This window comes from Lacerta agilis, chromosome 10 (assembly GCF_009819535.1).
Source record: "Lacerta agilis isolate rLacAgi1 chromosome 10, rLacAgi1.pri, whole genome shotgun sequence".
NCBI lineage: Eukaryota > Metazoa > Chordata > Lepidosauria > Squamata > Lacertidae > Lacerta > Lacerta agilis.
In genome coordinates, this window is record NC_046321.1 from 22,385,041 (window position 1) to 22,401,839 (window position 16,799).

General features: G+C 48.9%; 1 protein-coding gene across 1 annotated transcript; it reads left to right on the forward strand.

Moving 5' to 3' along the window:
• Window positions 1-8,919: 8,919 nt before the first annotated feature.
• Window positions 8,920-12,819, forward strand: ASCL1 (achaete-scute family bHLH transcription factor 1). Its single transcript, XM_033161536.1, has 2 exons — window positions 8,920-9,781; window positions 11,505-12,819. Exon 1 carries the CDS (start codon window positions 9,002-9,004, stop codon window positions 9,740-9,742), a length of 741 nt encoding a protein of 246 aa, XP_033017427.1. The 5' UTR covers window positions 8,920-9,001; the 3' UTR covers window positions 9,743-9,781; window positions 11,505-12,819.
• Window positions 12,820-16,799: the final 3,980 nt, after the last annotated feature.

Below are 16,799 nucleotides of genomic sequence, written 5' to 3' on the forward strand. Positions count from 1 at the left end.
AACATCTCTATTTTCAATTCATAGGGTCCATTATACAGGTCAGTTACATTCGGTGTGACACACTGCTGTCACAGACATTGTGAGGTTGTAGGGGAGAGAAAGAAGGGGGTAGTGATTTTTCATTCTTTTGCTTAGTGTATGTGCAGAGTTTCTGTGTCAGCGTTGCGAAAATAGGTTCCTTATTTATCTGTTTGTTTTGTTGAGAGCCATCCAAGACCGGATCCTGAGTGCCATCTACTTCACCTCCCTTGTAAGACCAGCACTGGCTGGTGTTGCCAAGTAGACACAATTTTTTTATCAACAGTCTGCCTCTTTAAAAGAGGTTTACAGTAGGTGGCTATTTCCTGGGCATGGGTGCAGATCAAATTGCAGCTCAGGAGATATTAACAAGGCCAGATCAAAAACAGACCAACTCGTTTTACATTTTTTAATCGAAAGCTGTGGTGTCACTGCCAACGGCCACATGTGCTGAGAATGTAATCAGCAAGGATGTTTGAAATCTGACATGAGGGAGAGTTGCTTTTCCATTTTCCTGCCTCACTTTAGCTAAGAAATAGAAGCTTCCAACCTGTATGTAGATGAATCAGTAGTCAGCTGTGTGCCGGCTTACAGCCTATGGGAAATACCAGTGTTTCTTCACTAATGTCATAGGCCACCTGACAAGACCAAGCTGACATGGACAGCTTGTCACCAGCAGGCAGGCTATTTCACAGCATGACCATTTGCTCCATAGCTTCTCCTAAGAACATGTAAAGAGCCCTGCAGGATTGGACCAAAGGCCTATCCAGTCTCGCATTTGTTTAGCACAGTGACCAAGCAGGTGCTTCTGGGAAGTCTTCAAGCAGGACATGAACACGGCAGCCCTCTCTCACTGTTCCCCAGAAACTGATATTTAGTGTTATGCTGAGGATGATCCAACAAGAAGCATCTACAATTATATGATTCTATGATCATGGCAGGAGGCCCCCTTTCTTGATGCTTAATTCTTGGGGGTTTAGAAGGTTCAACTCCAGGGAAAGCAGGGCTCCTCTCCTCCTCCTTTCAAACATAAAGGCCAGATCAAGGCAGGGATTGAGAACCTCAAGGATGGGAAACCATCTACCTGCCCCCAGGACACACCTATTTCCTAGGCCACACCCCTACTGTGTCCTTGAACGCTTGCCTGGGTGGGGAGTAGAAAAGGATGCAAAAAGCAGCCTGGTGCATGAAGTCAGGATCCACATTTGTTGCTCTGGACACTTTGACTCTGGCCCCATCCACCACTGCCATATGGCCCCCAGAAGGCTATTCAAAAGACTTTGGGCTCTAAAATTTGGTGTTCCCTGCCTCTTGTGCTCTGTTCTACAGCATTGTTTTGGACACCCTGCAGGCCAGCACCAGTTGCACTCTGCTCTTGCCCACAGAAGTCAGTCAAAAGCCTATGGGAAACACACAGTGAGGACCTCCACCCCAATGTCTGCCAGTGACTGGTGTTCACAGGCATGGGCTGCATTCAAAAAAGCATATGTGGATGTTATGTCAGCACAAAGATTTCAGCTTGCACAACACAATGCCACACACACCCTTCTTCTCTTTCCTCCCATGCACTCCCCAAATCTGTTCTAGGGGTTCCACCAACCCTCCAGACCAGGGGGCAGGGGACACACATTGGGGAAGGAGGGGGGGAGTTCCATTGAGAATCAGTAAATCTGTGCACTAATGGAACAAGTGCATTTGATCCTGCCCTATCTTGCCTCTAACCATGGAGATAGCACACAGCCAAACGTGACCAGTACCCATAGCATGAAGCTCTCTGCTCCTGTTTTAAAGCCATCTAAATTGGTGGCCATTACCCCCAAATTGGACAACCAAATTACACGGTTTAACTGTGCGTTGTGTGAATAAGTACTTCTTGCTATGTGTGCCCTGGAATGCCCACCATTCACTTTTGTTAGATGATTCCAGATTCTAGTACTATCAAGGAGAAAAAATCACTCTCTTATCAACTGTCCCCAGACTGTGCGTTGTTTTATTCAACTCTTGCCAAGTCCTTCCTTCCCTGACTCCACCCTAGTGATAGACTACATGCTGTGCATGAGAAAGGTCCCACGTCAGGCTCAATTGCCCTGTACCTCCAGGTAGGACTGAGAATCACAGAATCATAGAGTCATAGAGTGGGGAGGTTCACTAAGGCTACCTCTAGTCCAACCCCCTGCAATGCAACCATGCCCAAAACTCTGGAAAGCTGCTGCCAGTAAGTGTTGGCAATACCGGTCAGACATGGTATAAAACAACTTCCCATGTTCCACAACCAAAGGAGAGGCACCTGTGACCATCTCAATATAGTTAGATCTACAATTCCCATCTTCCTTGACCATTGGCCACACATGCTGAGAGCCCAAACCTCTTCAGTTTCTCACCCCTCACTCCTAACTTTTAAGGAAGTCTGATCTGGATAAAGCCTGCCAATGCTAAGAGAGGAGAGGGTGAGCTTTGAACGTCGGGATGGAGACATTTAAGGAAGCAGCACCCTTGCTTTCCAGGTGCAAGGCAAGGAAGAAAGCTCCCCAACTCTGCAGATTAATTTATCCTATTTAGACTAATATTGCAGCACCACAGTGCGAGTCACACTTTGCCCGCATTGAGGGGAAGCAAGCAACACAGCTGCGGACCATGCATGGGCACATCTTGATTTCTTATTATATTTGACTTATTGGGCCACAGGACAGGAAATTGCCTGGGGAAAGTCTGTGAATACCGGGCAGATAATGTGCTTTTTGCCCAGTGGATCTGCACGCCCAACCGTCCGATTTCCCTAGCTGGGGAATCCCTCGACTAGATTCCTCGGGCCAAGCTCCCATCGCCGTCCGTGCAGCAAGCAGCCTCGCCGCCTTGGCCGCTGATGGACGCGGGACACGTGGCCGCACAATGGGGACACACGACTGACCTCAGCCAAGTCGGCAAACTGCCCCCGACCTGATCCCGGCGTCCTTTGCGCGGGGAAGGTTGCTCTCGGGGGGAGTAGAAAGGGGAGGGGCGAGTTTTCAGAGAGAAGCCCCCCCCATACTCCACCCATTGCTTTTTGCTGTCGAGACGTGGGCTGCATCCTGCGACGCAGTCTCGAAACGGCTGTTCAATTTAGAGTTGCGATAGTGACAGCAGCCGAGGAATGCGGTTTGATCCAGAAGTCGACGTTTGCAAACGGCTCTCTGCAGCGTGCTCACCCCACTTCTCATTTCATATGTTGCAAAAAGGAGCGAGGGATGGGAGCTTTAAATATCTCTATCTCGCTCTCCTCATGTTAAATGCAACAAACCTGTCACTTCGGGTTAGTTTGAGACCCGAGGCCGCTGATTAGCATGAGCTGTAGCTAATATGCTTAAGGCTCCCTAATTATTTATTATGCCCTTAATGGCTGGGGGGGAGCATCGTAACGACGTTCTATTATTATTATTATTATTATTATTATTATTATTATTAAAAAGATTAATGGTAAATGAACAAAAAGAGGCGACGATTGATTTAGGGCTGGTCCACACGGGGTGGGGGGGGGGTGATTGTCCATCGTGGCCGGACGGAGGTCAATGTCATGGTCACCCGATTTGGAAAGTGAAAACTCGAAAGAGTGAAATACTGACCTCGCTGAAGTCCCGTGTGTGTGTGTGTGTGTGTGTGTGTGTGTGTGTGTGTGTGTGTGTGTTGGTGGGGCGGGAGGCGGGAGATCCGACTGGCCATCATTTCCTCGAAAGGTCGCCTCCCCTCCTCCCCCCGCCCCCCAAAAAGACGGAGTTTCAGCCCTGAAGGGAAACTTTGGATCAGAAAAACAAACGCAATACTCCCATTTAGAATTACTGGTGTTTTGTTTGTTTAGTTTAGTTTAGTTTAAACACACAAACTTTGGCATTCCTTGCCACGAAGGAAGCTTTCTGCATAAGTTCCGCGTCTCAAACAATTTTCCTTTCGTTCCCCTTAATTCACAACATTTCAGGACCCAGAGTTATAGTCAGAAAACCGTTTTTTAAGTTAACTTCTCTGTGCTCTCCCCCTCCCCACTCTCCCTTTTCAAACTCCTTTTCTCTCTCCAGCCCGCTTTATCTTCCTGCGGGTTGTGCCAACTATTTATTTATCTTTATTATTCCTTCTCCTTTCTTTTCTTTGCATTCCTTCTTTTCTCCCTCTCTCCCTGTGCCCCTGGACAGTGTGATCCTTAGCTTGTTACCACCCACTGCACGCTCCCTCTCTCTGCTGTTGCCGAGGTGTTTCTATACAAACTCCAGCGTCCAGTTGTCATATTAATTATTACACGGAGTAATGACTGAAATCGTCAAAATAAGAGGGAGACTTGAGCAGAGTCCTCCCCACCCCACCCCACCCCCTCCGCCTCCTCTTTCTCCTCCTCCTCCTCCTTTTTTCCTGCCTCCTCAAAGATTCAGCAAAAGACCCTTTGCAGCACAAAGCGCTAATTGGGCTCCAGCAAATACCCTGACAAGGCATGGAAGATAGGGTTCATAAAGCCCCACAATTGTGAAGGGGGGAAAGATCCCTGAATAGACCCCACGCTTCTTTTCTAAACTCTCTTGCTGAGCAAAAAATGGACTGATTCTTGAATACTGGACTGATCTTGAATGCTATACCCAGCAGAGAGAGAGAGAGAGAGATGGAAATTGTAAGGGTGCCCCCTCCTCCTCTTTCCCCCGCCCTCCCAGCTATTCATGTCTTCTATGCGGAGAATAAGCTGGTTTTTTGTTTTGTTTTTTTGTTTACTATGAAAGACCTTTTACTTTATTTTCGCTCTTCGAGATGGAAGGTGTGGGGAGGGGGGAGGCAGAGACATGTGCCTAAGACCCTAAGCTAGCTTGCCTACTGTAACAAAACAGAGTGTAACAAATCGGACCCTCCTTTCTCCCTCCTCCACACCCCCCCCAAAAAGTTCCAAATGTATTGGGTCTTTTGAAGAACTAGGTAGAATTAATGACTTTCGTTATGCTTCTCGAAAGGACGGGCATTTTATCATCGCGCACGCGGGGGAAAGCTTTAAAGCAATATTGTTTTTTAAGCAGAGGAAAGTTTTTAAAAAGAGAAATGGAGAGGGGAGTGGGGGGGGGGGACGTCAAAAGACCCCGGGACTGTGGCTGCCTGCAATTCACACCCAGAAAACAAGGGCAAGATAATGACGGGAGTTTCTTGAAGGGGAGCAGAAAAGGAATATTTATTATTATGGGGAAATTGAGGACTCTTAACTGCAGGTGCAGAGCTAGTGAAAGGAGGCTGTGAGAGAGAGAGAAATCACATTTGGTACCTATAACTCTTCACTTCAATAGCTATTTTACTCCGATCAGTAATTTGAGAAGAAAGCCTGATAACAAAACTGATTCAGAAGCTGTGTGTGTGTGTGTGTGTGTGAGAGAGAGAGAGAGAGAGAGAGAGAGAGAGAGAGAGAGAGAGATGATGCCCTTGTGTATCATAAGCAAAGCCTACAGGAGATCCGGAGCAATGTATAAGTTTAGAAACCTCACCTGGCTGATAAGACTAATGTTGCATTTCCTCCAGGAACAAATCATCCCTGAGTAGACCTGCCTCCGTTATGGTCATGCAGGGGAGGCATGGACCTACTGGGTCCCATGCACCACTGGCTTGCTGTTTCTTGCCCTTTTTTTAGACACTTTCGTTTGTGGCAGGGACAGAAACCTGAAGCTCCCCAGCTGTTATTGGATTCCAGCTCCTCTCAGCTAGCATTGGCTAATGGCATCTGAAGAAGTGTGCATGCACACGAAAGCTCATACCAGGAACAAACTCAGTTGGTCTCTAAGGTGCTACTAGAAAGAATTTTCGATTTTGTTTTGACTATGGCAGACCAACACGGCTACCCACCTGTAATTGGCCAATGGGCCAAGGATGATGATAGTCTAGGAACACAGAAAGCTGCCATTCTGAGTTAAACTGTTGATCCATCTCATTCAGTATTGTCTACACTGACTGGCAGTGGCTCTCAGAGGTGGATTTAGGGGAGCACGACTGGTTCGGTCACACTGGGAACTGAGTGGCACAGGGGACGCCACAACTATGATTTAGAACGGAGCATGAGGAGTGGGCGCCATTCTCCTCCCTGTTGAGTTCTACCAGGGCTGAGTTCTTAGTTTTCAGACTATGGAAAAGGAAGAAGCTGACAGCCAGTGCCACACACACACACACACACACACACACACATGGCCTGGATTAAGTAAGAAGGCGGGTGGGTGGCTGAGGACAGAATGAGTTTCATGGGACCTCCACCGATCAAACATCATGTGACCCAAATTGCCTTAAACGTATAGCTGTCCCTGCCATGAAAAGCTGGGCTTGAAACACCTTCTCAATCAGAGAGGACCATTCTGGGCAAGACAGTTGCGTTGTAAGATGCTTTGTTTCCAACTATTTGGAAAATAACAGCCCCCCCCCCACCTAATCAAAATTGCAGTTATGGGACATATTTACAAAGTTGTCTGCCTATGGTGAGTAGGTTGTGGGAATCTCTCCTCAGATGCCTCTTTTGAGCAGAGGCTATCGACAGGCATGCAATGGACTAAGTGGACTTTTCTACAAATTCATTGCTGTATACAAATATATCCTGGTGAGTCATTGGGATGCACTTTGGGTTTTTATTTCATTGCACATCTAAGTCTGGAATATATATTGGGGATTATTGAGCCTTAGAGCCAGACTACATGTGGACACAAGAGGCCTCTGGTTGGATCTCCCAACTTCTTTGCTTTGACTTAAATTTCCTTGATGGGCTTTACCGATTTGCTCAAGCTGCAGTGAAGTGAGGTGGATGCTATGGGCCTCTGTGCTGTTTTCTTGATCTAAAATTGCCCCTGAAGCTGATGGTAAGCCTGGGCAAGGGGGCATAAAAACGCAGCACCTGTCTAAGTGCTTTCAGAAGCATCAAGTTAAAAATAAGAGCTAGCCAAGGTGCCTGGTTGAAGAGGCTCCTAGAAGTATAATGCTGGTACCCAGGGCTGTTGACATTTGACAACAGGGATGGAGCATCTTTTTTGGTCCAAAGGCTGCAGTCCCTCGTAGGAAACCTTCCAGGAGCTGCATGCCGTTGATGGGTGGGGCAAGCATAGGGGCGGACTTTGCTAATCTTTCATTATATGGCGCCCTGTGAGGCCAAAATTTGGCATTCCCAAATAAACTTCTCAGTTATGGATCTTCTCAATCTTGTGCCCCCTCAGCTTGGATCCCTGTGCAGGGGAACTGCCTGCATCACCCTAAATCCAGCACTGGGGTCGGAGTAAAAGGGTCTAGGAAAAGAGGCTTCACATTTCTCCATCCAGGAAAGGAAAAAGCATTATCACAAAAGTCCTTGAGGAGGCACTAGGCAAAAGCACTTGAGGGGAGCACGACCAGAGCTGGCGAGGGGGCATGGCCTGGAACTCAGGACCCGGCAGCGATCCCCGGAGGGCTGCATTTTAAACAGCCATATGCAGGGTTAGCACTTAAATCTTGCCACTACATCCGGCAAGTCTTTTTATGAACCTTACATTATTTTTGCAGATCAAACCAGAGTTCTTCCTTATAATAAAGCTAAGCACTCATGAATATTTGGTGGGGTATGTAAAGTGAAGCATCTTCATATGCCTGAATTGGCTACAGATTTGTGGTTGGTGCTCCTGAGGGGCATTTCACACATGCCACAGTAGCAAATCCAAGTTTGCCATCAGCTGCACACATGGCAGGGAACTGGAGCAATCCCAGCTCCCTGGCAAGTGGAATACGAGGCGTGTATTTGGCAGGTCATGTTTGTTGTATTCATGTTACGGAAGCGCCCCTTCGCTCGGAAGCCCGCCGCCTGACAGCGCTCTCCAAGCGGTCGCTCCGTCCTCTCCGTCTCGCAGGAAGGGCTGGTGCTTCTCGATTCTCCGCTGCCGCCGCCCCGCTCACTCGTAGGGGGCACGGCCCACGCCGTTGTCACCTCGCTGCTCCTCGCAGGGGTCTCCCAAGAAGCGCGCTCTCAGGCGCCCCCCGCCATGACCCTCCACCCAACTCGCCGCCTCAGAAAGCGGCTCCTGAGAGGAAAGCTCGCGGCAGGCGCTGCGCCTCCCCCGCTTCTGTAAGGAGCCCGGGGAACCCCTCCCCCCTCGCCCTTTCTCGACAGCCCCCTCCCTCTTTCATTAGCGCCTCGGCTTCAACTCAGCCAATCAGAGCTCGCTGTGCAGCCTGGCCCCCCCTCCCTCCTTCCCCCCACATGCGGTGGCCCAGCCCAATTGTTTATTCAGCGGCTGGGCCAACGGCACGCGCCGGGCGCACGCACTTGCAACAACAAACCTTGCAAGCGGAGCGGTGGGGAGGGGGCGGGAGAGGAGGCGGAGTTGGGTCCAGCGCGCGTGCACGCGCATGTACGGGGGTTTTCTCCTCTGTGTGTGCGAGCGTTTGCGCCCGTCCCTGTGCGTTGTGCCTTTTCCATCCAATTCTTTTACACAAACACACACACATACAACCAACAACACCCTTCTTCGGTCATGAAAAGACGGGCAGCACTTCCCCGGCTCGCGGCCACTCATTGCAAAGCCGGGGAGTGTGGAAGGCGCAAGGTGCACAGAGAGAGAGAGAGAGAGTGTGCGTGCGTGTGTGTGAAGAGAGGCAGCGATAGGAGGCGGCGCGAGCGCGCGGGGGTGGGGGGAGAGTGTGAAGAGAAAAGGCGGCGGCCGTGGGGCGAGCGGGGGGGGGGGGGCTTCAACAGCGAGCCCAGCTCCGGCCGCCCCTTATAAGAGACACAATCTCTGGACGTTTTTGGCAAAAGAGGTTTGGCGAAGCGGGCTGCGCACACGCGAGCGCCACGAGCCTCCCTCGGTTCCAAAGAAAGGGGAGGAGGCAAAGCCAGCGGTGCCATCTGAGCTCGCTCGCGCTCTACACCCGCAAGCCTTTTTCCCCCTTTTTTCTTTTCCCTTTCTTTTTTTGAAAAAAGAAACCACATTCTCCTTCCCGCGCCTCAGGCCAGCAAAAGCCGCGCGCCTTTCCTCGCCCGTGAGGCCGCCCAATGGCCAGCGCCAGCCCCGCCAAGATGGACAGCGTCGCCAGCCAGCCGCCGCCTCCCGCGACTTTCCTGCAGCCCGCCTGCTTCTTCGCGGCGGCCGCGGCGGCGGCTGCAGTGGCCGCTTCACAGAGCGCGCAGCAGCAGCAGCAGCAGCAGCAGCAGCAGCAGCTCAGCCCGGCGTCGGCGGGCCACCCGCAGCACCAGTCCTCTCCCGGCGGCGTCAAAGCGCCTGTTGCGGCTGCGCCGAAGCCCCTGCAACAGCAGCAGCAGCAGCAGCAGCCGCAGCAGGTGAAGCGCCCTCGCTCGTCGTCGCCGGAGTTGATGCGCTGCAAGCGGCGCCTCAACTTCAGCGGCTTCGGCTACAGCCTCCCTCAGCAGCAGCCGGCGGCGGTGGCGCGGCGGAACGAGCGCGAGAGGAACCGCGTGAAGCTGGTCAACCTGGGCTTCGCCACGCTGCGGGAGCACGTCCCCAACGGCGCCGCCAACAAGAAGATGAGCAAAGTGGAGACGCTGCGCTCGGCCGTCGAGTACATCCGGGCCCTGCAGCAGCTGCTCGACGAGCACGACGCCGTCAGCGCCGCCTTCCAGGCAGGCGTCCTCTCGCCCACCATCTCCCCCAGTTACCCCAACGACATGAACTCCTTGGCGGGCTCGCCCGTCTCCTCCTACTCCTCGGACGAAGGGTCCTACGATCCCCTCAGCCCCGAAGAGCAGGAGCTCCTGGACTTCACCAACTGGTTCTGAGAGGCCCCGGAGGCCCTCTTGGCGCTGGCTTGGCAGCAGGTGGGTTTGGCTGAAGCAGCTTCTCGGGTGGGAGGCGAGTGGGGAGGGGGTCGTGGCGGGGATCCGTTGCTGGCAGGTTGGAAAGGAAGAAGGGTTTGTTCTTTTCTAGAACCATAGAGTTGGAAGGGGGACCCAGAGGGTCATCTAGCCCAACCCGCCTCTGCACTGCAGGGATCTTTTTGCCCAAGGTGGGACTCGAACCCACAACCATGTGATTAAGAGCCTCATGCTTTATACCGACTATTTTTCCATTACAATCAGTGCACGTGGCACTTGTCAGAGTGAGGAAAGGCAAGGCTGCTGCCCAAAGGAGGTTACGATCAAAACAAAATTGACAGGGGAAGGACAAGCATGTACAAATGCACCTAACAAGAGCTTAGGAGTGGAGGACACCATCTCATTAAAATTGATGGGAGTTGAGCGACCTGTATCCCACTGAGCTCAATGGCATATCTCCAGAGTGGTAGGTTGCAGTCCACGGACCACTTGCCCTGCTTGGGCACCGGGTGAAAAAAGAGCCCTCTTGGTCCATGGCAAATGGAGTGTAGGGTGCCTATGCTTCTTTTTTCTTTTTCTCTCTTTATTCAATGTTCAGTACTGAGATACATTCTGAGTGCCCTATGGGGAGGTGGAACCTACTTTGGACTAGCCCTATTCGATTACAAAACTGCAAATAACCAAGTGCTCCAGAAGTACTCCTGGAAGTCAGTGTAGTGGTCAACTTTAGTAGGATCTGTCAGTGAGACAACACTGGCCTAAGTGGCTTGTGTATTACATAGCCTGACTCCAAGATTGGGCTTCTGTAGTCAACAAAATGCTTAATATGCAGTAGGCCTGGAAAATAGTTTGTAGCCTTCAACTGGGATCTCACTGAACAGCTAGGTCAATACTGCCCTTAACTTACTTTTATTTATTTATTTCCCATTCACTATCTGATGTATATCACAACAGTATTTTGTCTACATGAATCAAAACACTAAAGAGCAGCAACAAAACCATGAATAAACCATAAGCCAGCACACTTGGATTGCTGCCGATTGGTACTCAAAATAATAATAGCTCAGAAGAATATTCCATTGGTTTAACTTCCTGTTATGTCCTATGAGAGGGCCAATAGACCTATATTATGATATAGAACTCTTAATGGGGCTTCATTCCAAATATGTCTGGATGCCAGTTCTGTGGAAGCTAACAGGACTAGGACTGTGGTCAAAGGACACTGTGTGACATCACTTAGATCCCAGGTCTAGCCAGTGCCTGGATGGGAGACTGCTTGGGCAGTCAATCACGCCAGTGTAATGAATGTGATTACTGTACTAAATCTTAAATGCAGTCCAGTCCAATGTTCAGTGGGACCTTCTCCCTAGTAAGATTTAGGACTGAAGCCTTATGCACACTTTCTGGGGAAGAAGCCCCATTTATCATAATGGGACTTTTTTTTGGAGTTAATATGCATTAATGTAAGCATGTTCAGGACTTGGGAATTGCACCCATTGAAGTCACTGGAATCTGCACTGCAGTCCTGAATAATTTACACAGAAGCATTTTTGAATTAAATCCAAATAATTCAACGTAACAGAATTGTAGGCCTTGCTGTGAAGCGTGTGTGCCTTTCTGAGCAGAATGATCACTTAATGGAGCTGGCATGCCAAAACCAATTGTGTCCTTGTCACAACTTGGATTAAGCCTTGATCCTGACCTCTCTCTCCTTATGTTGTTACAGGACTTGCTGAAAAACGGTCGCATCTGTTTTCTTCCCATTATGGAAAGGAAGAAAAGTCAAGACAGTGAAGCACAGAATGAGTTTGACCGCATCTGCAAGAAACCGGAAGCACTCCCTGATTCTGCCTTTGCACTCCAGGCTGTTTTGAAGAGACATGCAGCCCAATTCTATGTATGTTTACTTGGAAGTTAGCCCCATTTAACGGAATGGGACTCAACTACTCCCAGATAAGCGTGCACAGGATTGCAACCTTAGTGACATTCACATGCATAGGTTCAGGCTGCACAATGGGCTTAGTAGCAACAGGAGGCCCAAGAGCAACTATCTGCCTATTCAATACCCCCAAAGTTAAACAACACTGCCTATATACATCATATACATCTTCAACAGAGCAATGAGCTTCCCGTTCTGTTCAAATAAATACAGTATTGCTTCTTTGGAAAGACTGTTTCACTCGCTTTCTGGACACAAAACACAGTGCAATCCTAGCATACTTAGAAGTAAGCCCCACAGCATTCAGTGGGACTTCTTCCCAAGTATATGGCTTTAGGACTGCAGCTGTGCAGACAAATCCTGTGTATGCTTACTAGATTCAGTGGGACTTGCTCTTAAATAAGTGTGCAAAGGACACTCCTGTTGCCTAGTACTTGTGGAGATTTTGAAAATCAAAACTATGCTGTATTCAAAGAATCCTCTGATGACTCCCCTCTTCATCCACTTCCTCCCTACCATCCCCATCATAAAATGCTTCCATTTTTTTCTTGTGAACTTTTTATTATATAAAAAAAATCTATTTGTATCCTAACAAGTTTTGGGGATATATTAAGCTATTTTTGTATATAAGAGACAGAGAAATTTATAGACTTTTTGTACAAATGGTTTAAAATGTGTATATCTTGATAACTTTTTTAAGGATATGTAATGCTTATTACCTCTTCATATCTAGATGCGTAGTCAAAATGACCTTACAACTGCCATGTTTTTGTCATGTGGTTTTGTAAAGGACTTGGAAATGCCTCCGGATGTACTTTAGCACCGATGTGTCTTACTTTTTAATAGAAACTTTGCTAATGTATTAATAATGTTATTAAACAATTGTTCAAAGTGAACAAAGTTTATGCAGCTATTGTCCAAACGCAAAATGGTAGCTATTTATTTTACAAGCTGCTGCCTTTTGAAGAAAAAGAAAACTTTTACTACTGCCTTTTCACACTGTTTTATTACAAACTTACAAAAATCATGTATAACCATGTTTTATACAAACTAGTTTGGTAATAAAACTTTTTGTTTCAATTAAAGCAATGTCTTCCTGGTTCTACTGCATATCTTGATTTTCTTTTCTGCCCTATGTTTTCCATGTATAAGAAGAGTCAAATGTTCAGAGGGGGATATTACACTTCTGGGGCTCAATCTGTGTGTGTATATATACACACACACCGGTGTAGGTGCATGTAAGGATTCAAAATAAGCAGGCCTACAGGGATATTGCAGTAGTTGCTCTTCGGCTGCTGGGTTTTCCAAATGTGTATTAAATAGGGAGAGATCTGCCTGCTTAGTTTCCCTTTCTGCATCTACACAAATCATACTCCACCAAAGAATGAATCCTAGCAGGGAGGGAGCTCTTTTTAAAAATCTGACATCTCTGTTCTCCACTTTCTAATAGCCTACTATATAACAGGGTTTACACAATAAAACCAAAGAGGGCTTGTGGAAAAGGGGACACACAGCTTAATTGACATTAATATATATATAGTCTGTGTTTATCAGGCAATATACCTTGAAATCATGTTAAGAGAAGCGCTGGCGTATGGGAAACATGAAACGGGAAGGCGGGCAGCAAAGCCGCAGAAAGTGCGCGCCTGATCTAGCTGGCCTGTTTTTTTACGTTCCCCCAACAGCGTGATCTGCGTGTAAAAGTGCCCAATTACCAAGATTCAAAAAGAAATTGGGTCTCTTCCCCCTCCCCGCTTTTTCTCTTTTTCTTTTTGGCTAGTCTCCTTGTTGTCAGTTAGCAAAGACGTGACTAGAATCCGCCTCGGGTTCATTCTCTCCCCCTCGTTCCTTTCCACCTCCCCGTTTCTTGCTTAGCTCCTCCCGCCTTGCTTGCAAATTCAGTTTGCGTGCGCCAAGCCAAGCGGAAAGCCAAGCGCAAAACGCATCTAATAAAATAAAAAAGGAGGTAGTCAATGTTTCTTTAAAAAAAAACTATCCTGCTTTTAAAAAAAATGGAAGAGAGTGAGAGAGAAACAATGCTACGCGAATAAATTAATACAGAAAGTCTTCATGCACTAGACTATAACGGAATTTTCTTTAATTTGGCAGCATTGCATTGCCATACATGCGGCCTCCTTCCCCTCCTCTCCTTTCTCCCCTCGTCCATTAATATGCTGCGGGAGGGGGAGGCAGGAGTAAAGAAACCATTGGATTGCCCATTCAGTACAAGCACTCGTTGTTTTAACCGATCTTGCAACTTTTGTTTGATTAGGAAAATAATAACGGTTACATTCACTTCTGCCGCTTTTTTATGTTATTTAAAAGGTGGCTCCGTTTTTCGTTTGTTTACCCACCTTTACAAGGCTGTAGAGATAAGGTATGCAAATGAAGCTTAGCAAGTAATTTATGGCTATGTGTGTATCCCATTACGACGATTTCTCATTCTGATACTCCCAAGACCAATTTTTCTGTTCCTTATGGAGACAGGTGTTCTCTTTTTTTCTCTCTCTCTCTCCCTCCCCCCCCCCTTTTTTTCTTCTTCTCTGAATAGTCAATATCCAGACTCGTGAAATCAAGAGGCAAAGTTACGGCGCTCCTTGTAACGAAGTCAGAAGCGGGCAGGAACCCAAACCTTTCGCCCCCCGCCCCCCAAAAGACACCATTTCACTGGAGATAGGAAAGTGCAGGGCAGGCTGGAGCGAAATCTCATTACATCTGCTCTAATCGCTTAGCAACACAAAGCCTTTTCTTGTGCTGGGAGGCAAAGCTATTCAGAGGCTCTGACAAGACGGATTCAGCCTTAGTAAACTCCATAAATCAGGGAGCATCTATTTTATGGTACTCTCAAGTTTTCAAGCTACTCAGCTAGCGCTATATAGAGGGAGTGGGGGGCGGGGGCGGAGGACGCGTTAGGGGCGAAACCAACCAGATACCGGTGGAAATAGTTAGGCGTTGTTAGAAGAAGGGGATTCGTAGAAATCGAGCCATATTTGCCAAATACACCTCAACCACTTTCCTACGTTCTTTCTCAAAGAATAACTGCGCGAACGAAACAGGGGGCAATTCAATAAACGCTCTTTAAAAAGCAGGGCGAGCACACGCTGCTGGGGAGGTTGGTGCGTTAGGCTGGAGTCGCTGGCATTAAATAGGAAAAAAGAGCCGTCGCGCGTTGCATGTGAGAAAGAGAAAAAGAGAAACCCAAATTGTTATGTCTGTGCAGCCAACATTGTTTTGGCGAGTGTGTGTGCGTTGGGACACAATGACGGGAGGTAACAAAAATTGTGCGCAGAGATAGATGCGCGTGCAGCTTCTCGCAGAAGACGGCAAGGTGATCGATACCGCTTTTTCGGGTGCCCAGAAAAAGAAAGAAAAAGAGTTCGATTCAGGGTTTTTCGGGGGGGGGGATCCTGCTTTAATGGCCTTTTCCCTCCACCGCTTATCTTTTTTTTTTTTAAGCTAACCCTAAATCAGGACAGAAGCTCAGTGCCAGCAAGATGGCCATCACGTTAAGAGAGACGAAAACTCCCAGTGACCAAAGCTGGGACCCCTCGACTCTCCTTAAACTGATCGGGAAGAAGTTGGCGCATCGATTCCCATCTTGCATGCGGACTAAGGGTTTAAATGCCTAGGCCTCACTCTTTCGCCATCTACTGATAGCCATCAATCAATATCTAAGTGCGGGCGTAATATACGTCACGCCCACCACCAGGGGTTTAGCTTTCGCTTCCACTGAGCGAGGTTCCGAGGAGCAAGAAATAATGCTATCCATTCAAACCTTTTGTGCTAAACTTTCAAGGCTTACTGACAGGGGTGCCAACTTGAATAAAATATTGTGGGCGGAGCCAGGTAAGCCCCGCCCCACATAATCGATCACAAGATGTCGAGCGTGCATCCTATTTGAATGGCAATGCCCATCAACTGGGGACCAGGGTGCCCCCTCAAATATTTTATAGAGGGACCAAGGGACCTCGCCCCCTAGGAGTTTGCGCCTATGCTTACTGAGATTATCGTAAACGGATCGGCTTAAAAATATATATATTCAACCCTGAATCAAACACCATATGCCTTTTTTGTCCCGCGCAGATAGCAACTTTCCTAACCTCTCCCACCATCTCACCGCACCTGACTATTCTAATTCCCCGTGCCTGAAAAGATTTCAGGACCTTATGATCCTCAGTAAACCAGCTCAGGCTCGCGCTGCTGGAGCTGCAAGGCGAGCAGTCTTTGGGGGTCCAGATCCCCACTTCCTCTCCCCTCCCCAACCTTTGACGCGCAGGTGGAAGTTACAGGACAGCCTTCCCTTTTGTCTGCAGCCTCGCCGAGAGGCGCAGAGCAGCCCCGCCTGGGGAGACTGAGGCGCGCGTGTCAAGCTTAATGATTTATTCAGGCTCTCGGGCCGTCCCAGTTTGTTCCCGGCGCTGATTGGCTGCAGGCATGCGCCCTCTGTCATCCGCGCGCGCGCCCCGGGCCCCTCCCGCGCGGGCGCCGCCATTCAGGGAACAGCCGCCGGAAGGGGCGCTCCGCCCGCCCGCCCGCCCATTGAAAGCGGAGGTGGCGGGTGCGGCGGAGCAGGCCAGGCCGGGGAGCCAGAGGGAGGCGCCGAGGAAAGGGGAACGGCGCCGGAGCCAAGCTTCTGCATTCTTGCCGTTTCCTCCTTGCTCAGCCTGCAGTTTGGAAGGGCCGCCCAACTTGGAGAGGATAGCCCTCTTACGACGTGTTTCTTTTCCCGGGTGGGCGAGGGTAGGCGAGAGCACGTGGTCTGCCAAAGGAGAAAAGAAAAGTCTCAAGTGTAGGAAGAAATCTTCCTTCTAGCAGGCATCTCCTGTTTGGGAAGGGAGTCACGTCCATTTCAGGCACTGCATATAGGATCGCAGCTATCGGGTATATTAAGAAAGCATTGCTTTCAGGATGCCTGGGGAAACTTTTTAAAGCTGCAGTTCTGTGCATGCTTACATGGGAGAAAGCCTCCTTTGAACTCGGCAGGGGTGTCTTCGGAGTAAATGTGCATGGGATTGCACTTGGGAGCAAGCTCAACGGAACATGGTGTTGCGTGCGACTGGGTAGACGTGTCCAGGATTACAG

Coding starts and splice junctions, on each gene's coding strand:
- ASCL1 (XM_033161536.1), top strand. CDS start 9,002: ATGGCCAGCGCCAGCCCCGCCAAGATGGACAGCGTCGCCAGCCAGCCG.